Source organism: Zonotrichia leucophrys, chromosome 3 (assembly GCF_028769735.1).
Source record: "Zonotrichia leucophrys gambelii isolate GWCS_2022_RI chromosome 3, RI_Zleu_2.0, whole genome shotgun sequence".
Classification (NCBI taxonomy): domain Eukaryota; kingdom Metazoa; phylum Chordata; class Aves; order Passeriformes; family Passerellidae; genus Zonotrichia; species Zonotrichia leucophrys.
Window position 1 is genome coordinate 63025536 of NC_088172.1, and position 24007 is coordinate 63049542.

Sequence of the window (24007 nt, forward strand, 5' to 3'; positions counted from 1 at the left end):
ATTGAGTCTTAATATTGTCTACTCTATTTGTAGGCTTAAGCATTTCACATCAGATTATTAGGGACTGAAATTAAAGTAGTATCACTATGGCCCATTTTATCTTCTTGTCATAACACCTGAAATTATTTTTCTCACAAAATTTCACTGTCAGACGTGAGGATGTGTTATGGTTTTATTTTTCTTCTTTGTTTTTGTGTGCTTCCTGCTTCTCATTTGCTTAGGAAGGGGCAGACAGACAACAAAGGATTGCAATGTGCCAGAGAAAGCAGATGTCCAAAGCTGAAGGAGTCTGTGATTTCTTCCTTCAGATGCTCCTTGACGTTTCAGGCAATACTGTTAAAGGGAATAGACTTTGTCTTGTCATGTCTTCTGGTTCTGCAGTGCTGTGAGATGATTTTTGAAGTATTCTGCAGTTTATCAATATTACTATATATTCCATCAGTTTCTACTTTTTGTGTGTTTTTGGTTCTTTAGCTTAATTGATGGCTTTTTCAACTGTAGTAGTTGTTCCTAATATTACCTGTACCTGCAGTCCTTGTCCTGAGAAATTTACAGAGCTTCTTAAATGTTGTCATCTTATTGCAAAGCTCCCACACCTTCTTGGTGATTTCTCATGTGCAGCTCCTCACAGCACAGCCAACAAACTCCAATTCTCTCCTCACCCAGCTAACCCACTTTTTGTAGCCCTCATCTTCTTATTGGACACAGCTGTGGCCTATTAAGGGCAGGGCTGTTCCTAATCTTTGGCGATTAAGTGCAGCTCCTCAGGTGTGAGACTACCTTCTGCACTATCTTTATTTTCTTACATTCTATCGTATCACACTTACATGTAGTATAAATACTTTCTTATTAATAATTCCCAAAATTATCCCTTAGTTCTGTTAAAGGTTACTGAAAATTAGATTTTTTTCAGATTGTTTTTGTGCTTGGTTCTTGCCAAATTGTCTCTCACTTGTCTAACAGTGCAGCTTTTAAAATATTTGAAGATGTAGCCAAGTTAAATCTTGAGGAGGTTTTTATGTTGTAATTATCACCAAAAGTAGGTAATTCCTTTTCCATCATAATCGCCACTTTGGTGGGTGATTCTTGTCACTGAGTTTGGTAAATTATTTAAACATTGGCAGGACTAATCAAGTCCCCAGTTATTGTCAGTGTAATTACCCTGACCCCACTTTTGTTTGCTGGCTTGCCAACAACACCTCTTGCCAGCAGTCCCCGTGGAATGGGTTCCCTGCTGAGCTAATTCCATCTAAATTTGATGCTCCCATTGCTCTGCCAAATTCACCTCTAGCCACAGATTGCTTCGTGACAGGCTTTGACAAAAGTATAAACTCTATTCCCAGCTCATAGATTATGCTAGAAATTAATACAAAAAGACCATTTGAATCTATTCTGAAGTGAGTCACCAAGACATGTGGTGGAGCCTGGCTTTTCTGGGGGTGGCTGAACAGGATACCTGCTTGTCCTGAGTCTCGGTGACATGGGGAGACAAAGCCATCACTCTAAACATTCTCCCTTCCTCCTCCTTCACCTAGATTTATATGCTGAGTGCCATATTGTAGGGAATGTCCCTCTGGTCAGTTGGGGTCAGCTGTCCTGGCTTTGTCTCCTCTCAGCTGCTTCTGCACCCCCAGCCTCCCCACTGATGGCTGATAGCTGAAACACACCTGTGTTATCAACACCATTTCCAACACAAACCCAAAACATAGCTCCGTACCAGCTACTATGGAAAAGTAACTGTACTCCAACCAAAACCAGTACAAACAGAAAGAAGGATTACCCAGCTCTTAGCAAAAAGCACCTTTATCTTAGGTGGAAATTGTCCTTGCTGTGTGACACTTCAGCTTTCATTTGGAATAGATGATATATAAAATCCAACTTGCTCTATACCTTCAAAAAAACTATTCCAGTTTGAGCCTTATCCTACTTTCTTGGTCATGTGTCTTTTAATTTACCTGTAAGAGTATTAAAATACCACTTTTTGTCAGATAAAATTATATTCATGTGTGTTTCATTACTACACATGGCTTAACCATACCAGTACAATCATGTATTCACATTGCACTTTCCAGACATTTTCTGAGCAGTTGATCCTCTGAACTCCTCACCTTTTTCAGATGAGGCTCTGACACTGAAACCAGGCTTCTAAAAAGCTGTATTATAGCTAAAATGTTTTGCAATGCAGATAGACACCTCCATTTAAAACAATTGCTTAGATTTTTTTTGCTTGTTTTGAGAATAATTGTATTTTTGGTATCATTGGGGCCAAAAGTTTAAAAAAGTATTTGCAGCAAACTAGTGGTTAACAAGTACTAAAAAAATAATTTAAGGTACCTGTCAGTACAGCTGCAGAGTGCTAGTATTTCTGGCCCTGGGCAAAAGAGAATGTCAGATCAGTGAGCTAACTTATTTGATTTATGTTTTCACCCCAGAATAAGCTGTTTGAGTGTTTTATACTATATGAAAGTCTGTCTGAATGCCTTAATGGTACTGTACATCTCCTTCATAAATCTACTAATATTAGTATGTTCACTGCTGGAAAATTCCCTAAACCTTTGAGATTATTTCTCATAGGAGAGAGTAGTTTTTGGGGTTTTTTTGGTGTTTCAAAATGTTTTAGAATGTGACCAAAAAGTGTGTCATTAAAGCATCTTTGTATTTCTCAGCAAGGTGACCCAAATAAAGCAATCTCCCACTGCTCTTGTAATAAGCTGCTGAATCTTAAAGATTTCTTAATGCTGCTTGTCAGGTTGTGCAGTTCTGCAGCTGAGCATGTTTTGAAATGGATGTGACAAATATTACACAGTCCTCTTTGGGATTCAGTGGTTTTGGATGAGCTGCTCCCCTGGGCATAGAGCTGCTTGAACACAGAAATGAGCTGGGGGTGTGCACTGAAAATGGTAATGTTTGTGTTGTAAAGAAGCCATGGATTTTTCTGAAAGGTACTCTTTACAAACTCGGTAGCATTTTCCTGATGGCTTGCAAGGGGCAGGAGGAAACCCTTTTGTTAAGCTTGGCCAGTTAAAATCCTTTCCTTTATTTTTGTAGGGTTTTTAGACCTGCTTTCATTGAACACTGGGCAGGGACACGAGTGTTTTCAACAGAATGAAACTCGGAGGTGAGAGGGGACCGTGCTGCCACATGATGGCAGCAAAATCATGCTCAGTACTAGGAGTTTACGGAGTGCTTCATGTGTTGGGACTGGTTTCTCTCCCATACCCTGCCCTCCCATAACGAGAGCAAAAAGGAATGTTTTAAAGTATTGGAGATAACACAACTGTGGGAGCTATTAATGCACTAATGCCAATAAGGTTGCATCTTCTCAAAATGCATCCTGTAGTTTATTAGCTAACACATACTGTTTGTTTTTAAAGTTTTTAGTACATTTATCTTTGCTTTGAAATATAATGGGCTTGCAAATTATCATTTTACATGCTTATTAACAACATAAAAGTATCTGAATACTGGAAAATAAGAGTGTACTGAATAGACCCCATTCTTAACATTTGAGTAAGAAGGCATTCATCACTTCCTGCCTTCATATTGACCACAGTGCCTTTGGGAACGTGCTTTACAAGGCCTTTCTGTCCATCTGCAGTAGTTGACTTAATATGTACCACTGCTTGTTTTGCAGTCTATTGCAACACTGCAACAGTGATCTGATATTTTTTCAGCCTATTATGTCAATATATCACTACATCTAGCTTTCACATTCTGTAAACTCAGATACTCTGCCTTATTGTTATTAAAGGTGTTATTTTTGCTAGTTAAAACAAATGCCAAAAATTATTCCCAAATCCTGTAGTAGAATGTGTTTAAATACACATTTGTACAACTAGCAAAATATGAACATTTAAGAGAAATTTAATCTTTAGCTTGAGCTGTCATTAGATGTAAGCACTGAAGAAAGTTAATATGCACATTCTGAATTAATTTTACACTTTATGAAGCTGCTAAGTCTTACCAAAAAAAAGTGAAGTGTGCTTTCTCTGAGTTTTTTCTTTTTCTTGTGATTGGATTTGTCACATAATTATCCACTGCAAATGCAGCTATCACTGGCATATTTCAGCCTTCTTACATGCTCTGAGTTGCTTTTTAGTGTGAGTGTTGTTATTTGGGAGCTGTAAGCCATCATTTTCTTAGAAGAAGCAACATCCACAACTTTAGTGGCTTTTCGTGTCAGTCTTGAACTGTGCAGTACTCTGGTCAGATTGGTGCTGGCCGCTCTCTAGTGGAGACCTAATGAGCAGCATCAGTTCAGACAGCTGCATTTGAGCCACAGACAGACTGTTTTGAAAGTGCACAAGGGTATGGGTGTGCTGAGTTCCTGCTGTGGTGCCAGCACTGGCTGGGTTTTGTACAACCACGTCCCTCAGGTCTCAGTTCAGTGCTTTTGGGTGCCCCTCAGACCAGTACTCCAGAAGCAGCTGCTTGTTGGATGTGCAGGAGGAGACATTTCCAACCCTGAGCTGCCTTCTGGCTCTTCCCAGCTGTAGCTGCTTACCATCACCTAAGGGCAGTATTTTAGGGAGTGTTACACACAGCTTTCAGCTGTATTATTTATTATCACTATGATATTTATTACACACTGTAACTCTGTAGTGACCCAGACAGCTGTCTTAGGCAGTCCAATGTGATCTTTCTGGTTTTTAGCATGTGCAGACCTGTCTTTTCTCCAATATGCAGGTTAAAATGAAATTTAACCAAGACCTGCAAAACAGCATTGTTAACAGGGAATTCTTTGTGGTCTGCCTGTATAATGAACTCACGGAGGGGGTCAGACCCAAGGCAAGCTAATCCTAACAAAGGGGATGACTTGGGCTGGATTATGTTTGAATGGCTCAGGCCAAGTTGTCGATGGTATAAGGCAACAGGCTAAACAGATAGGCAGAAAAGGTTTTTCCAGCACTGTGTGGTTATACTGAAACATTCTATATGTTATATGATTGCTCCACTACCTTGTGCTAACTGAGTGTTCTTACAAAATGGGATTATGAGCCAGAAAAAAAATCCTGGTTTTAAATACCCAGTTATCAGTAGAGGGTGCTATGTTGCTTTTGAATTTGATCTGCGTAGGTTATATGTTTATCAAAGATATTTTTAGTTAATAATTTATTACTCAAAATTTAGTTCAATTATACCTTTGCTTACATTAGCAGTGCAGTTTACTGTGATAGATCTTGATAATATTAATTTAATTCTGCAAATGAACAGATTTTCTATTTAGCAAGATTCCGTGTTATACTGCGATCAGCTCCGTTATAATGATTTTATGATTAGAGAGTGTTTGCTCCTATTTATATATGGTAATAAATTTATAGAATCTGGTTTATAGGCTTACAAAAACACAAACACCATCATTACATTTCTTACTGGTGTTTGCTGTCAGTGTGATAGCAATGTCATCAGATGAGATGTACAGTTTCTAAGTAGCTGTGCAAGCAATTCATCTTTGGGGGTAGCAAGTGAATGTCAGAAGGAGGTTGTGTGGAAAATAGGGATAAGGAAGACAAAAGCAGCAGACAGGAGCTGAAGGAAATAGAAGATGAGGAGAGAATAAGAAGATACAGAGAAATGAGGCTGATGACTGCCAGATGACAGATTCTGATTTTGGAACTATTGCTTTACTAGCTCTGCCTTCCCAGCTTCTCTGCCTTAATTGCTTTTTCAGGCTTATAAAGTTTCTGACTGTTCCCCATAGTCAGTGTCCTGGCTGCTTGTGGTCTCCTCTGCCACTTGCTGAGAGACGGAGCTATGGATTTTTGATGGAAACCCAAAACAGACTCTGGGCACTCTTGGCTTTTTATGGCTTTTTGGTTAGCTTCAAGTCTGGTGGAAGATGATTTGATCTTCTAGGTTTATTCTTGGAAGAAGGCTTGTTAATAAAAGATTTTTGATTTCTGAGAGCTGATAGACTCCTCTGGTATTCTGTTCCATCCATCTGTCCTTCTGCCGTTTCCATTTTTGGTGAATGTGAGATTAAAGATGTGGTCCGATCTCAACATACTTTTGGCTTTTGTAAAATGACAGCTAAAGATGCAACAATTTAGTGAAGATTGACTCTTCATTTAGGAAGGAATGAGCAACCACTGTTTTATTCCCCTGCTCTTTTGTTGAGTCACCTTTTGGGCAGGAATTCCCAGGCTAGTGTTCCTGCATAGCCTGGGCTAAATTTGCCTTCTTCCTGCTGTGAACAGGGAGACTCAGGGTTGCACCCATAATGATAAGGAATGGGACAGCTCATCCTGAGGAAACAAACAAACAATCCCTTGCCTTCCTTCTGACTGGGCAAGGTTGCTCTGTAGTCCCTATCTGTGGGAATCTTACTCCTGGGAGACATTCCTCAAGGCTTCCTCCATTTTCCTCCTGCTTAAATCTTCTGGTTGTGATCCAGGATCTTGGATGAGTGCCATCCCTTCCGTACTGTTTTGTTAATAACTGCTGATAAAGGAGATGATTCTTACAGAGGGCTGCCTTGTGGCTGGGATATCAAGGGGGTTGTGGTGGACATGTTCTCATTGCTAGTGCTGTCCAAAGGGAACCTGACAGCTTTCCTGACTCTGGGGAGTGGATTGTGCTGCTGTCTGTAGCAGGAGGAGTGTGGTGTGCAGAGGAGGCCATGAGGGTCAGGAGCATGGGTGCTCTCATTTCTGCTCAGCTGAGAGTTCTGCTGGAGTGGCAGATGGTGAATATCAGATCTGGAATTCAAGCCTGATAGCAATCAAGGCTTTGAAAACATAAACTACCTGGCTGAGAAACCCAAGGCAGGATGGCTCCTCTGCTGACATCCCAAGGCTGATCATTTTCCTGTTGGTCCAGGCAGAGCTATCAAATCCTGGAGGGGAGGAAAGAGTGTGTGCATTTCAGCCTGTTGGTGTGACACTTCAGCCCTTCTTTTAAGTAATCCAGACACTGAGCTGTGTTCCAGAACAAGGCTAACCACTGCAGCTGAAGTTAACAGCCAGTCATGTGCAGGACAATCACAATTTTAATGCTTTAACAAGGGTTATGTAGGAGCCTTTGGGAACTGGCAACCAAAGGCAAGGAAAGTTAAGTTAACTAAAATTAATGAGGTGCCTTTGGGGCAAATGTAGGGTATGCAAGAGGAGGGTTTTAATCTTTGGACTGCCAAAGGCTTCCTAGCTGACTGTAGGCAGATTGCTCTAGTTTCTTCCTGCTTGTCTTTATGCAAAATGAGAACAACAGATATTGACTGCCTTGCATGAGCACTTAGGTGTTTTCACCTCATGTAGATACAAAAGTAGTAAGAGCTCAAGGCAGGTATCCAGGGGCAGTGGGGCAATGAGCTTGGAGCAGAGTGCTTGATGTGCAAATCCCATTTGGAAGAGAATTGGAAAAAAGTATTCAAAATAGGTCTTTTCCCCAAGTAACAATTATTTCATTTCAATAAAGTTGTCTCTGTAACCCAGTCAGTCATGTCATGGTAACACGATTTCTGCAACCCAACAGGCACTGCTGCTCTAAGTGCAGATTTTCACAAGTGTTTAGGTGCTGTACTACAACATGAAACAGGAAATGTGAGGAGAAACAATAAATAGTATCTTGCTCAGGGCCCTCCCAGGGTGAGTTTACACTCAGTACATGGTGGATATCCCTAATTAGCTTTATGTGAATTAGCTCATGTATTATTATCCTGGTAGGGCAGAAGGAAGTTCTCATAGCCTGAATTCTCAGCAGGGTAAATCAGTACTCGGTGAATTCAGTGCAGGTGAAACCAGACTAGCTTGGTACCTAAGTGCGCTCATTGGAAGCTATTGTGGGATCTCTGCAGTATTTACTTTGCAGTTTTGCTCTGTAGATGTGCATCTCTAAACTTAAATTGTCAATGGACAGAAAAAGGCATTTCTGAAGTGTGATTCCTTGAGGGTGTTCATCTCAAAATGAGAAAATCTGTGATACAGAAGTATCTGTTCTCTGTGGTGGATGTAGTAAATCAAGTGTATCTGAATTTGGGTGTTGACTGCTTTGTGGATCTGTACTAGATTTCAGATATGAAAGTGGAAGATTCCCAAATCCTGTGAGACAACCAGTAGTGTAATTACAGGCTTTGTCCTGTGATATCTCAGAACTGTTAAGAAAATATTGCTGCTTAAAACAATGTCTTTCTTTCCTGTCCTCTGTGCACAGTGAAATACAGTTCAGCTCCTCCAGTACTACCACTTCAGAGAGCCAAGAGCCGTCTTCTGGGGACCAAGCAGCCAGCGCGCTTCAGCAGCAGCTCCTGCTGATGGTGGCCAGAAGGACCCTTGCAGAAAACCCACGGGTACGCTGTGATATCTGAGTTTCTAGCATCTTGATCAACTGCTCAATAAACAAGTGCTGCAGGCTTGTTCCTGAGACAATTTTGTTGTTTTTGCTATACTGCTTTTCCTGGTATTGCTCATGTGGGAGAAGATGTGTTTTATGTTGATGGATGCAACTCAGCTGTTTTCTGCTGACACTGAGTAGTGTCCTAGGGGACTGTTTAAAGACTCAGTCACTGAAAAAGTTCATCTTTTATCTTCAACCATATTTCATTTGGAAGAGGACACAGCTGTTAGGATTTTAGACACACCACCAGATTTTAATAGTATGAAGTGTTTATTCCAGATTCATTGCTGCCATAAAACCTCATGTCTGGTTTCACTTTTCTGAATTGGGCAACCAGACCTCTGACTGTTGGCTGTGGAATGTTGAAGCCACCTCCTCAATGCAGCTAGTAAAAGAAAAAGGCCCTCAGACTTCAGTTTGCATGGTCTTATGTGGACATGAACTTAACAATGTTTGGGTCTGTGACTTATATAATCTGTTTTTACAATTCCTTTTATAATACCTTTGACTTTCTCTCTGCCATGGCAAATTCTAGTTTGGTATTTATGAATAACAGTAAAATGACAGTTAATTGCCTTTCATCTCAGAGCTCACAGTGGAACATTAAGCTAGTAGCAACTTGTATAAAGGAACTATTTTAAACTAAAAATCATTAAGTGGTCCGAAATAGTGTATTTCATACATGGACAGTGTCTTCCATCTAAAGGCTCTGATGTTTTCCAGATATTTATAGTCTTGTAAACTGCCTGTAAATTAGAGAACAATTGTCATTTCTTCTTTCTCTTTTAGGGAGACTGCTCCTCAAGGTCACATTAGCAAATTTGTAGCCAGGCCAGGCAGTAATTTCAGAATGTCCTGATTTCTGAATTTTTTTTCTTAAACATGAAATTCTGAGCCTACATAAGCCAGGAAAAGCATTGTCATTGATTTCAGTGAAGCTAGAGCTTCAGGCTGTTGCTGACACCATATAAGTTCATGAAGTGAATTTTTATAAGCCCTTTTTGAGAGGAGAAACAGTCAGACTTGAGTGACTTGCTCAGGGCTAGTCAGAGAGTTTCCCAAATCCAGCTCAAAAATCTGACTCCCACCTAAGCAGTGCAATACTCACACAGAGGATTTCATCCAAAGGTTGCAGTTCCTCAGGAGCCAAAATGTTCAGTTATGCACTCAGCTAAAGGCACGTTAGGCTGTACTGGGGACTCAATGATCAGATCCTCAGGTGTTTTTAATGAACTCTCTGCCACTATTTTGATTTTTTTATCTAGTTATGGTGAGAAATCTACATTAGATGTGTGAAGTTAATGACTGCAGCAGTCTGAATTTTGCTTTACTTTCTGTTCGGTAATAGGACCCAAGAGAAACAAAACTGTGCCAGTATTAGCAACTGTAATATTTTAAAACATGTTTTTTTTCTTTAAAAATGGCCTGACCCCATGTTTAAGTTACTTTTTAAAGTAGTAATAAAGATATTAAAATTTGGACTACATAAACTTTTGGATTTTAAAGTCAGCATAGTGAAAGGATTGCAATTGGTCTCATGGTTTTTAGTCACTCAGAATTTGTTAATAAAGGAAAGAATGCCAAATAGCCCAGCAACCCCTTGCATATCTCAATGCTCAGAAGTATAAGGGGTTGTCCTGCACTACTAGCAATTGAGCTCCCTGGCTCTGCATGTCTGTACACTTTTAGTCAATTGGAGGCATGAGATAAAATGCCTAAACTTGAATTTCTTTCTCCAGGCTTATGCTAGCCTGTTTCACCTCATGTTTGCCAGCAGACTGAGGGTATCTGAGCTGTTTCCCAGCTGATGCACAGTAATACATTGTCATGTGTAAACTCTATGTAAAATTCCTTTTCCTGGAAAGGGAAGATTAGAAATTTTTCCAATATTCTGAGAAAAAAAAATGTAAGAATTCCTTTTTGCAGGTGGACAGGTTGTTTAAAAAACTTTGCTTTGCTAACAGTTACAATTCTAAAATCAATTGCTTCACACAGAAATCCCCTGCCCTCACTAGGAATGTTAATCTAACACAGATAACTCTAATGTAGACATTGCCTATGATGTATGATTATATTTGTTGATTAATCATCTTTAAGGAGGGGTGGGTAAAAGGCTGCCTAGGAGGAGATAGAAAACCACTGGAATTCCCAGTAATTTGAAATCTTAATTTCTTCTTCTTGGAAGAAAAATGATTGATTATTCCCCCTCCATAACATCAGTAATGATATACTTTGTAAAAAACAATCACTGCTTTGCAGAGATTTTTTTCATCTGTTGTCTAGCTTTGCAGGCTTGGCTGATGGTCTGCAGATAGTTGGAGGGGAGTTGTAGAGAAGAGTTGGAAAAAGCCTTAGAATCTGGCAAAAGCAGTATGCAAAAGGGTGGATTTATGATTATGATGGTATGATTAGAGACACTTAAATTAGTGCTGTTTATGCTATTTGTGCTTGTTTGCAATTTTTTTTCCTCCTCTTTCTGTTCTTGAGGAGGCACACCTGATGTGGTATTCAAAGCATCTCTGGAAAGATAAACAAAGCTGTGGTCTGGAAGAAAAGTTGATAAGTCACACCTCTACACTTTAGGGCCTACTTTTTTTTTTTTGTTTAATTTAAAAAGAAGGATTTGTCCTGTCACGTTTTTGTGTTGTGCTGTAATTAGCCAGATACATGGGAAAATCTTCTAAAAGAAACTTTAGACATGTACTGGATCAGGACTAGAAAATAATTACTTTTTAAATTAATATTTAGTATTACTTTTCAAAGCATATTGTCACTATTGAGCTCCATAATTAATATAGCTTCTGTTTCATCTGCAACAATTAAGCTGGTGCGATATTTTTGTTTCTAACTTAAAATTAAGAAAATAAATTTGCCAAGATGCTCCCACTACTGCTTTTATTTAAAAAAAAATCTGATACTTGATGTAAATTTGGCCTTTTGGACTCCTGTTTTGTTGGCAGCTGTGTGAGACAGTTTTGTGTATTTCTTGTTTGTTTTTGTAGCAGCCCAGCCAAGACCCTGAGGATTCTTCATGCTCTTCAGCACAAAGGAAGCTGAACAGGCAGTTTTACAGATTTGTGATATTCCCTGGCAAGTGGATTAAAGTCTGGTATGACCGTCTCACCTTGTTGGCACTGTTGGACAGGTAAGCTTGTTTTTTTCAAGCTGTTCTAGGTAGTGTTAAGGTGGATGTCTCCTCCTGTCCAGAGAGCAGTGCTGATCACTAGAGAAAGAAAATTCAGGTTGAACAGATAGATGTTGAGTAGATAGATGTGTTTTTGCTTTAAGTTGAAGTTCAGGGTTGGTTTCAGTGGTTCTTGCTACCCTTTGTCTTCACGTAGGGACTTTGATTCATGTGAGTGCCAGGCTTGTAGACTAGTCTGTAATTTGACTCACAGATGTTACAGATCCAATGATTTCTGATGAGAAAATCAGTAGAAGAATAGTCCCAGGGTATTGTAAACCAAGTACTCCAATGTTTAAAAAAAGCAAATGATTTATAGAATGGTATTCAAGTGAAGATTTGTTTTTGAGCTGCTGCATCTGTTCCAGTTCAAGTTTATTTGTCCCTGCTTCTGTTGGTGGTGCTGTGTCATATGGGTTAACAAGGACTCCACAGCAGAAATTTCAGATGGCAGTTTTACCTGATGCAGAAATCAGGCTACATGTCAGGGAGTTTCAAGTCCAGAGCAGATATTTATTTATCTGTAGTGTTTTATCTCTGTGTTTCAATTGCATGGAAATCTTTTCTGCTGATAAGCTCTTTTGTTGCAGCCTGAATATTGACACTGTTTTTTATCTCAGCTTCCGTGTTCTAACAGAATAGATAAAACAAATAAAACATCAGATGACAAATTTGGTCTTTCATCCAGTTCTTTGCTGTCAGATGTATATTTTTCATTAATGGAATGCCTTATTTCCTCATTTAAAAGTGTTTGGGTGCTTGATTTTCTTTGTAGTTGTTCATGTGTTGGGGTTTTTTTGTTTTGTTTGTTTTTGCTTTTATAAGCATACACTTTTCTACACTAAAATCATCTCCATTGTGGGATTCTAATCAGAAAGTGAGATGGGAAGGGATGTTAGACTTCAGTGCATATGGCTTTTTTTTTCCTGTAACGTTTTAGCTATCATTTTGGGCAAGGTTTTTGGCATGGGGATGAAATACTGTTGAATGTGGAAATGTAGTTATGGGATCCAGTGAACTCTGATGGCTGCAGCACTCACAGCTCATACCAGCTACAAATGCACCTGCCTTGCTCTAATGAATCTACAAATATTTGTACTTCTCCAACACTTTTATTCACATAGGACAGAAGATATAAAGGAAAATGTGTTTGCTGTCCTTCTAGTAGTTCTTGTTTCACTTCTTGGATTCCTGACTCTGAACCAAGGCTTCTGTAAAGACATTTGGGTTCTGTTGTTCTGTCTTGTAATGGCCAGCTGCCAGTATTCTCTCCTCAAGGTAGGACTCAAGTTCATAGCCAATTGCTGAATTCTCTTCTAACTTCTACAAAGAAAAATCCTGTAAGCAAACATGGTTTTTTCTGTTTTGTTTTTAGAGTGTTCAGCCTGATCCTGCTTCGCCCATACATGTAAGTCTCAGTCAGTAAAACAAGTCTTTCTCCTCTGTTATGTCTGGTGTACTGTGAAACAGCTGGCTGTTCAGTGAAACACAGGTATTAGCTGTTCTAGCTAATAATCAGGTGTTCTATCTGATTTATGTAAAAGAAAAATACATCTGTGATTTCAAGACGTTGTACTAGGTTTAATTATTTTTAAGCTATTTGAATTCATCGCTGCTATTAGAAAAGTGCTTTTTCTTTAAGTTAATATGTACAGTGAATATTCATCTGGACTGTCTTACTGATGTTTGATCCTGTGACATCACACAAACCTTTTCTTTGCTTTCCTTTAGAAACAGGCAGAAAAGAGCAGAAGTTCCAGACTAGCAGCTCAGTTGTTGCTCAGTTGGGATTTTTTTGTATTTTTTTTTTCTTTGAGACTGGGGATTTATCTTTTTATATTTTAAATCTGCTACTGAAAAATTATTTATTTAAAGTATTATTAGCTCATTGAATGGCACAGGTGTTTTCCCTTTGTTACAATATGGTCACAGTTTCTGTGCTTGTGTCCTGAAGAAATTGCTGAATCTTTGGGTGAATGCAGGATGTAAGGATCCTTGCTGATTGCTATGGGTTTTTTTATTGGATATATCTAAGAAATTGAACTCTGATGGTGCCAAGCACCTTGCAGAGAACTTGTTCTTTACACAAGTCTGTCCTTATTATAGGACTCTTCTGGAGGCATCATCCTACAACTTCAACCTTATCACTCCACCTGTCATGGTGTCTCAGCATTTTTGATTTGTGGATCTTGGAAGACATTTCAGTGGCCATAATGCCTTTTCCTTTCTTTTACACTGGGTGCTAGTTGCTTATGTTTCTTATTTAGCTCTTTGAATACTTTTGAGGTTGCCCTCTCTTCCCTCAAGTTTCAAAAATGACATGTTGAAAACTTCAGGTCTGTTAGATCAGCTCCCTTTGGCAGGGTGCAATTATTTTTGTCGGTTTAGAGGCTAGAAGTACAGGCTGAACTTGAAATTGATGTTTTTTATATATGTATACTGCACACTTCACTAACTGGATTTCAGAAGATTCTCAGTTTCTCTTTCATGGCAAGAAAGGGGTGAAGTTATGGTGGTTTTGGTTATAATGCATTCATAGGAAAAACCTGTGTGCATAAAAAGTAGAGAAAGTAAAGAAACAGCAACTTACTCATTGTAGGGTAGTATTTTCAATACATTAGAGAAATAGTCCAGTCTCAGTGAAAAGTTGGCGAATGTTGTGAGTAAAATAATGTAATTTGTCAGCCCAACTGGCATCTGTCTAGATATAATAATGTGAACTGTGATCACATAGTTTGCACTTAATCAGACGTGTGTATGTACGTTTGTTTAAAGTGGGTGGCAAACACTTCAGTCAAAACTTCATTATGAACCTATCCAGCCCATATGTTTTTATAGTGTTAAACATAAGGTAGTGTTTAAACAGAACTTTTTTTTTTAATGCATAATCCAGGTCTGAATTTCAGGTTCTCACAGTACTATTACAAGTGTTATTTGCTGTATTGTATTGTGTAAGTCATGCAGCAATGGAACAAAGTAACAATGGGTGTATTCCCATATTCCTTTTCTTTCCTAAAACTTTATTAGGGATATTCTCTTGCAAACTTTTTGTGCACTATACAAACTACAATAGAAATAAAATTTAGAAATCTTTTCCACTAAGGGTTTTAAAGGTGGAGGTGTTGTCATGCTAAAATAGAAGATTAGCAATTTCTACATTATAACTTTTTAACACAACAGGTATTTGTAAAGGCTTGCTTGAGCTACCAAGCACCTCAGAAACAGGAGAATGAGTAGGCAAGAAGAAATACCATGTACTGTTTCATAATTCATGTGGCTGCATTAAATTTGAAGACAATAATGTCTCTTGATGTTAATGTAAGGATGCAGAACAGCGGAGTGATTGAAGAATGATCAGTATCACACCCATGAATGAAAATGCAGATGAGATTTTTTTTGAGTTTGAAACAAACCATTATGAGCCTCAGGTCTGCACAGTGAATTAAGTTCTGTTCATGGATCCATGAGTAGCCACTATGCCTTATGTTATCCACAGCTGCCAAGGAGGTTCCAAACTTCTTCCCTATATCATGTGCAGAGTTTGTTTCTGTTTAATGTGACTTTGTCATCTCTAGCCTTTTGAAAGACTGCTTTAAAATAGCATCCAGTGAGTTCAGAAAACACTGTGCCTAGAGATGCCATAAGCTTTTGTTCCAAACTCCCCCTGAGTGTCAATGTATTCACTTGCTGCTGTTGAGGAAAGAGCTTTTATTGTTGCTGCAGGTTTAGTACTGGTGTCTGCTACAAGATGGGAGTCCAATTTTCCTGTCAGCTGGAGTTTTAGCCTTTCCAGTTCTGGTCCACTGGGAGCTGGTGGCCTTCAAGTGCTGTTTACACAGGGGTATGTGGTTCTGGGATGGTGAAATTTGGGAGCAGCCTCCTCACTGGAATGGCGGAGAGAAGAAAATCAAGTCCATTCCGAAGTGTGTTATATTTTGCTGTTAGTGACCTGATACAAGCAACCTGCTGCTGTCTGCAGGGTATTAAAATTCAGAGATCCAAGAGATCCTTGTCATGTGCACTCAAAGATTTTAGTAAAACCTTAGGCAAGGTTTTACATTTAGTAAATGGCTCTATAGAAGGATCAGGAGAGCTTGTCTCTAAGCACCTCATAAGACACCTGCAAAGCTCAGCATCTAGCTTGGGCTTACAAAGGTATTTGAGCTTGAAAGATTGCAGTCATGCTCTTAATAAGATTTAGGGAATCTCTTACATATATTCATTGTCTCAGTCCTGTTATGTCCCAGAGCAGATAGCTAACTCAGTTGTGTAGCTACCACAGGCAGTTTCCCAAATCCCATAAGGCACTTATGAAGTATTTGTAATTTGTCCCTGTAAGCTTTTCTGTAGAACTGAGCACATGCACACTTCTTTCTATAAAAAAGCCTTTTGTTTTCTCCTTTTACATATGTGCACCCACAAACAAAAAAAATCTATTAGATATTTCTAAAATTTTTCTATCAAAATGCTTTGCAGTCAAAACTACTGTTGTAGTAAATTGAAGTGTTTGTGAAAATACTCCTTGTTGAAAGTCTTAACATTGTTTTAGAAATATGAAATGCATCACTGCTAAGTTGGTAAGATGTGAATGTGTATCTGAAACATATTAATGAGAAACATGGACATGAAAAAAGTGACTTTTTTAGCAGACTGTGGGAAGGGAAAAGCTTTCACTGACATTTTTATCAGTGAAGAAAAAAAAAATTATTGTTTAACAAATGAGATGTAAAATATAAAAGGAATTCTGCTTCATTATTTAAATTTTTCTAAACAAGAATGCAGAGTGGAATCATTTCACCAAGATTAAATCAGTTTTGCGTGTCAAAATCTGGTGAACTTGCTTAGTAAAACAAAATGAACCCTTAATATCTAAAAGAGCTTGTTAAACAAGTTGTGCTGCCCATTTTGATGAAGGGCTGCTTAGCTTTGTCTGTCAGTGGCAGGTACAGGAGAGCTTTGCTCCTATTTTTCTGTTTGTTTCTTTTTAAAACCTTAAAAAATTAAGTTTCATGTCTATTCCCTGGCTGTGACTTTTGGGAAGTGATCTTCTCTTTCCCAGAAGGTGTCAACTGTTGCCCTCAAACCAGTCCTGTCCCAAATAATGCCCCTCACATGAAGCATGTAAGTGACAGTGAAATACCTCATTAACACTTGCAGGAGTTCCTCTTTCTTGTGTTGTGTTGCATGTTCCCCAGATGTGGGGACTGGAGTATTTGCTGTGCTCTAGGAAGCTCCTTCAGCTTGAGCACAGCCCAAGTAGTGCAGGAGCTGTGCAGGCCCTGCCCTTCTGACTGCTGCATTGCTTTGCTTCTGTTGATAAGGTTCTAGAAAGATTTCAGGATTCTGTCTCATTACCCACCACCACCACCTGAAAAACAGGGAAGGTAGTATTTGTTCACATTTTGTAGCTTTCAGAAAGCCTCTGGAATCTGCTTCCTTAATCATAAATGGCATTACTATACTTAGCATGGTAAGAGTGTTTGTATCAGTCTGTTCTATTCTAACTAAGATAGAAGTGACCTACAGTGATCATCCAGTGCCACTGCCTGACCACTTCAGGGCTGACCAAAAGTCAGAACAAGTTGTTAGAGCATTGTCCAAATGCTTCCTCTAAACACTGACAGGCTTGGGGCATCAACCACCTCCCTAGGAAGCCTGTTCCTGTGTTTGGCACCTTTTCAAAAGGAATACTCCTGCCTGATGCAGCTTAGAGCCATTCCCACATATCCTGTCACTGGATGGGACAGGAGCCAGCATCACCTTCTCCACTTCCTCTCCTCAGGAGCCTGTAGGGAGCAATGAAGTTGCTCCTCAGCCTTGTCCTCTCCAAACTACCCAAGCCCAAAATCCTTAACTGCTCCTTACAGGACACTCCTTCCAATGATTTCACCAGTTTTGTTGCCCTCCTCTGGATGCCTTCAGGGACCTTCACGCCCTTTTTGAATGGTGAGGCCCAAAACACACAGCACTCAAGGTGGGGCTGCACCAGTGCTGACTACAGCAGGATAATCATCTCTAGACCAGCTCATGTGGCTGTGTTTGATGCATTCCAGATGCACTTTTCCCTGGTGGCACTCACAGCAGACTCACACTGAACCTGCTGGTGAGCAGCACCCCCTGGCCCCTTTCTGCAGGGCTGCTTTCCAGCCACTCATCTCACAATTTCCACTTGTGCCCAGCATTACTTCATCCTAGGAGCAGGACCTAGCATTGCATCTCATTAATCACTGCCCAGCATTCCGGTGTCTCTAGTTCCCTCTGCAAAGCTGCCTGACCCTCAACAGAGTCAGCAGCGCCTCTGGGGTTGGTATCTTTGGCAAACTTGATAAATGGTGCAAGAACTCAGCCCTGAAGAACTTCACTGCTGATGGGTCCTGCCAGATGTGGTCCCTTTCAGTGCAACTCTGAGCTCTGCCCACCCTTTGCACCACAGACTTCTTTAGAAGTAAGGGTTAAATATGCACTGTAATCCCAATTGAGTATGTCAGTGTTCTGCATGTGACTGCAAGGTGTGTGGAGTTAAACCTCTGGGCTTGTAGTCATCAACTCTGTCTTACCCAGCTGCCTTCAAATAATCACTGTGCAAAGATAAAACTGGTTTCCATCAAGAAGCCAGGTCAAGAAGTAAGACAGGAATGTAACAGAGTGTAATCACCATAAAACAGCCTAGAGTGAATGTCAGCATATAAAATATAAAGCAATTGTTTAGGTGCATATTTATTGGTCTCTTTTCCTAAGGCAAGCTCATATTTTACATAAATGAACTGAAGTTTATAAAGGGCCAGAAAGTAATCACTTAAATTATTTTTCTTTTTTAAAGTCTTATCATTATCTTTATAATTCTCCACTGATTGTTTTGTGGACATGTGTCCTATTAAAAAGTAAAAAAAAAAGAAGTAGTAAAATTGAAATTGATTAAAGAGCCAGGATTTATGTCCCTGAATTGATTCATATTCCATGGATGTGAGGCACGATGTGAGCCCACCAGTTCCCTGTAATCTGCCACCTTGTTAACTGATTGATCCCAAAAGAGAGTACAGATCAGTTAATAGCAATCTAACATGCAAGCTTGGCTGGCAGCCAAACAAACTCAGCCACAGTTTCAAGTCAGTAAGTAGACTCAAAAAAAGACATGATCTTTTATTATACTCACTTAAATTACATTTTTCAAATAAGAACAGTTGCATGGCAGCTTTAAGCGAGTCAGACTTGGATTCTTGTCACTTTGATTCTGGCTTTTCACACTCTAGGAAACTTTTGACTCATGAGTGTTTAAAATGTCTTAGTTACCCTTAAGCTTGCTACCAGGAGAGCTATTGAGGTTTTTCTTAAGTGTCTGTTGGGTTTCCTGGCCTGCAGCCCCACAAGTGTTTTGTAGGATTAGTGGGAATCAGTTGTGTGAGGGATTTGTATGAAAGGCATCAGACAAGGTTCCTTCCACATCCTATTTCCTTTGGATCGTAATTTCAAAATGCTTCATAAGAAGCAGACCAGAAACTGCTGATGAGTGTCACCCCTTTCAGAAGGCATGCTGATTTGCTGTCAAGTGGTTCAAAGAAACAAAAAAATTAAATTCATGAAGAAAAATCCATCCCCATGCCTCGCACTGTACCAGGCATATGCTCTATTATAGTTTTTATTCCCAGAGTCAATTAAAAATTAAATTAATTTTAAATTTCATAAAGTAAGAAAAAAAAGTCAAACCACCTGAAGCAGATGTTCATTGAAGTAAAAGAAATACAGAGAAAAATTCTTTTTCTACTGAGAAGAAAGATGCAGACGGATTGAGGTTTCTTTCCCCATAAAAAATGGCAACTCCTGGAATTAGTAAGTTTTGAAATGTCTAGAAGGGTAAGTTTTTCAAAAGCATAAATGGTTGCTGGAGTCAGTCTTACCTGCTTATTGTGTCTTTTGAAAGTTTGCTCTGGAAGAAGATTAAATACTTTGTCACATTTTTATTACTAAATTATTATGTATAAGTCATTAAAATATTTTGTCTGACTCCTGACCCTCTCTCCAAGTTGATGCAGTGCATGCAGTAGAAGAATGAATGTAAAAGTCTAACATTTTGGTTTTTCTTCCAGGGACACAATAAAATCATAATCTACAGCAGACCTGTATATTTTTGTATATTGTGTGGCCTTATTTTGCTGCTAGATGCTGGATCTAAAGACACAAATCCTCCTGTTTATACAATGTATGGCCTGAAGCTCTTCTCACCCAGGTCTCTCCAGTCAGCCAGAGACCATGTAATAGGTGAGTCAATGTTTTTCCTAGGACTGCAAAAAGGAATTAAGTGTGCATCTTTGTTTTCCCATGCTGACAATCAAATGCAAGTTATGAGGCACAACCTGAAATCAAATTGATAGAAACATTTGGAATGACTTAAGATGAGGCAGGGGCAGCTGGCAACCTTCCCTCATGTAAAAGGAGTTCTTAATGAAATGAGGCTCATAGAAATGTCTCCATAGAAAACTAAAAGTCGCTGATGTTATTAGCAAAAATCATCATCTGTGAAATGCTGTTCATCTGTGTAATGGCTTGTCTGTGTGGAGCAGTTGCTGCAGAATAACTTGAGTTTTAAATTTAAAGCCTGGAAGCTAATCCATGCCAATTCCTCAGATGGACATTAATCTTCTAATCACCAAGGAAGTGCTTTATCTTGGTTTAGTTCAGTCATACTGTCCATATGACCAGTTAGTGTGGAGCAGCCACTCTGCAGTAGCTCTTTCAACCTGTTTCCTTCTAGAATCATGTTCTGAGGTTGCTGAGGACATTCAGATATTGCCCCAAGACAGATATGGTGATCCCTTGGCACTGATTTGGAGTGGCCACAGCTGACATTACCCTATTCTGTCAGGATACTTCTTCCTGTTGCACACCACACTTACAGTCTATAACTGTGATGTTCCACCAGCTGAGCCACAGATACAAGTGCTGGACTGCACTCCCATGTATAGTGCAACACTGTTAAGGGACAAAGTAGGGCATGTGAGGTTTACTGTAAAAGTTATGAGAATTTCCCAGAAAGCTGTGTTGTAGTGTACCAAAGATGGCCTGGTGGTTTGTGGATTTAGAACCAGGAGACCATACTGTAGCAGAAGAAAACCATTTTTGTGATATAGTGTGTAACCTTTGAGGTCTTTGTTCACCTGTGACTGTTGTACTTGCTTTTTGCCATACTCAGGTCAGACTTACTGCCTGAAAGGCATACTATTTTTAGGAAAGCCTCCTGGTCCTTAACAAGGGTACTATGGCTCCCAGTTCTTCTCACCAGAAACAGGGGAATGTGAAGAGCTGCATGCATCTCACTTATTTTAATTAGCTTCTTTCATTACTTTCCTTTGGTCTCATTTAAGTTTCTCCTTACATCTTATTTTCTCTGTCTGTCAAAGGTGAGCAGTAAAAATGCTGATAAATAATTCAACAAGAATTCTAGATGACACTTGGGATAGAGATAAATGAAAAACTATAGCAACCAGCATAAGAAAACAAAGTGTGGTTATAAATGTGTTAATTTTGGCTGGTCTCAAAAGAGATGGCAGAGCATGTTCTTGAAGCAGGAGGGGGTGGGGGAGAGAGGAAATACAGGCTCATCTCCCCAGCTGGCATGTGTTAAATGAGAAAGAGAGAAGAAACCCTTTCCCTTTGCTTGTTCCTGTTCTTGTTTTGCCATGGTGTCTTGGTGCTGTGCTTTGGCTATTCCTTGCTTTGTCTCTATGGGAGCCCTAACTTTCGGCTGCTGTGAATCCTTGCAATTATTCACAGTGCAGTGACCTCTGTAAGCCATGGCAGTTGGCATCCTATGGCATCTTGCTGCACTTTTAGTGTAGATTCTCTTAGGTAATGAAGGTATAGAAGTATTTTGTTTGGGCTATAAAATAATGAGGGAAGTTGGTGACTCCGAATACCAATAAAGTCTTACTGCTGTCTTGTAGTTCTGCCTATTTGTTGGTATTTTTTATATATTTTCATTGTTCTATCATCATAAGGTGACTCTTTAGTTTATATTTTAATAAGAATTTATTGTGGTATTTGGAGTTGATATGTTTGGAAATCAAAGAACTTTTGACTCTGTGTTTTAAGTACCAAGGAAAGGAAAAGCCTTTTATTTCAGGTGCTTATTATGGTAGAAAGCAAAAGCCATGTAAATCATAGAATGTACCAAAGAGCTAGTGTGATGCTGCATATCATATTCTGATAAAAGTCTTGAAGCAAGGTCATAAAAGAAATAATTGCAGATTTGTTAGATGTGTAACCTAATTACTTATGAAACATGGTTTTTAACACGTTCATTTATTTTCAGTCTGCTTATGATCTGCTTCTGTTTTATTTTAAATTGGTGATGATTCTGCTATTGATTTAAATTTCTATTAGTTGGAGGCTCATTACTTTAATTCTGACTGTGGTTTTCATCTTGAATTCCTTATTTCAGTTAACATTTTTGCTAGCTTAACATATGAAGTGCAAGTAAGGGCACAGACAACCAACCTCAGTCACTGGGACCTACAGGTGTGGTTAGTGACAAAAGTAGTTGTGCATTTTATATATGATAGTTCTTGTGATGAAACGATTTAAACATTCAACAGGTAAATGAAACTATTTCACAGACATCTCAGAAGACTTAAGAATCAGGAGGTGGCATAATTTTTTGATAGTGAGTCCTCTGCCTGCTCCTTTTAAGGAAGGGAAGAAAGCCTGTGGATGTTATGCTCTCCCATGTTCAAGAGGGGGAGAAAAGAAAGACTATTTCTCACTGAAAGAATGCCTTTTATTTTTCCTTGTGAAAAAACCGATGTTCTACTACTCAGATATATATATATATATTTTAAATAATCTTTTTTCTAAATGTCTAAAATGTTTGCAATGTGATGTTGCTGTTCTGCATTGCTCCAAAGACACAATTTTTCCAAAGTCATAATTTGTGTTTCCCTCTCACTCATTATTTCCCTCATTCTCATTATGTGATATGTGCTTGTTTAGAGGAAAACTGCAGTGTTAAAAGCAGCAGCTTGCACAATGATCTCTTAGTGGTCCAGCTTTTTAAGGGGGTTGTGAGTCTCTATGAAAATGTGTGATGCTTAAAGAAATTCTTTCTGGAATTCATAATGCAATTCCAAAGGATTAATCATTTACTTTTATTGTCTGCTTCCCAAAAGGGAATCTGCTGCTTCTAAGTGCAATCTTTTTGTAGGTGAAAACCGTTTATTTTTCTGTCCTGTGTGCTCCTTGGTGCAAGATGAGATAAACTAAGCTGCCTTAGCTAAAGAAGTTGCTAGAGTTGTTCAAGGTATTAATAGAGAGTGGGTGAGGTGAGGACAGTTTTATAGTCAACTAACTTTTCCCTCCTTGTTTACATTTGGCTCTGTATATCTTGGTGTACTGTCAACTCTTTAATCTCATCCTTCCTTCCATTGCTCTTATTCCACTTTTTCTGAGGTTGCTGCAGCAGAGGCAGTCATTTGGGCTGTAAGTCTGTAGTATGAGTTCTGGCAGTTCTCAGGTCCTTTGCCAAGGAACAATATCTCCTGAGAGTTTCAGCAATGTGTTTTGGGGATAGTTAAAACATTTTCAGTAGTGTGTTTTTGGGTCCACATGGCCTGCTGAGCAGTTTTCTTTTGTGCCATTGCCTGTCTTCAAGAGTGGTCCTTCCTTGGCTTTGCATGACTTGGTAGAATATCTAAAAATGTGCAGAGTAATAGAAGAAGAATAATTTAATATTGGCGTTTTTATGTAAAACACTGAGAAAACAGCATTTCCTCATTTTCTTACTGATGGATGATGCGTGCCAGTAGTGGGAAGTAGTGCTGAAGGTGCATTGTGAATCCAAGTATACTGAAATGAGTGCTGTCTGTATTTAGCACTTGAACATGTCTTTGTCTCTCCTGTGTTGGGCTTTCTCAGCAAGATTTACAGTATTAGGTAGCAGCAGTGTATAATATGGTGAAGATAAAAGCTGTCAGATCAAACTTGGTGTGTAGTTTCCTTTTAGTGCAAGATGCCCTAGTAAGATGAGCTGGCAGATGTGAAATTAGCATTCAGCAAAGAACACAAATCCTTTTGTTCCCTTCTCAAAAATCTGACTGGAGGAATGGGGAATAAGTCTAATAATACTAGTGCTTTGTTTAATTTGCTTTTTATGAGAATGCATAGGAGGAAACTGCAGTCTTCCTAGGATCTAAAGTAACAAAGACAGACTTGTTTACAAGGAAGAGTGGCTGACACACTCTCTGCCATGCAGAGCATTGTGGTACTAGTACAATGAAGCTGTAAGAATATGATTAACAATATGAGAAACGTTGATTAATGTGATTATGTGTGTGTATTCTTGAACATTTACACTGGGGTCACGTATCTGTTTAGATGCATTGCTAAGCAGCCTTGCTTAGCATTTTCTATGGTGGAGCTGAGAGTGAATTAATGGGGAGGACTGCTGGAAGTAAGCCAGACTTAAGACTACCAGCATGATCACCTGAATTATGACTCCTGCTT

At 39.2% G+C, this 24007-nt stretch overlaps 1 protein-coding gene across 3 annotated transcripts in view; it reads left to right on the forward strand.

The window, feature by feature from the left end:
* PCNX2 (pecanex 2) overlaps positions 1-24007 on the forward strand; it is a 151605-nt gene that overhangs the window by 26703 nt on the left and 100895 nt on the right. For all 3 annotated transcript variants that reach the window (XM_064708512.1, XM_064708513.1, XM_064708514.1), the window contains exons 9-13: positions 8149-8284; positions 11334-11476; positions 12640-12793; positions 12891-12923; positions 19600-19771. In XM_064708512.1, coding sequence (XP_064564582.1) covers positions 8149-8284; positions 11334-11476; positions 12640-12793; positions 12891-12923; positions 19600-19771 — 638 coding nt within the window. The remainder of the gene's footprint in view (positions 1-8148; positions 8285-11333; positions 11477-12639; positions 12794-12890; positions 12924-19599; positions 19772-24007) is intronic.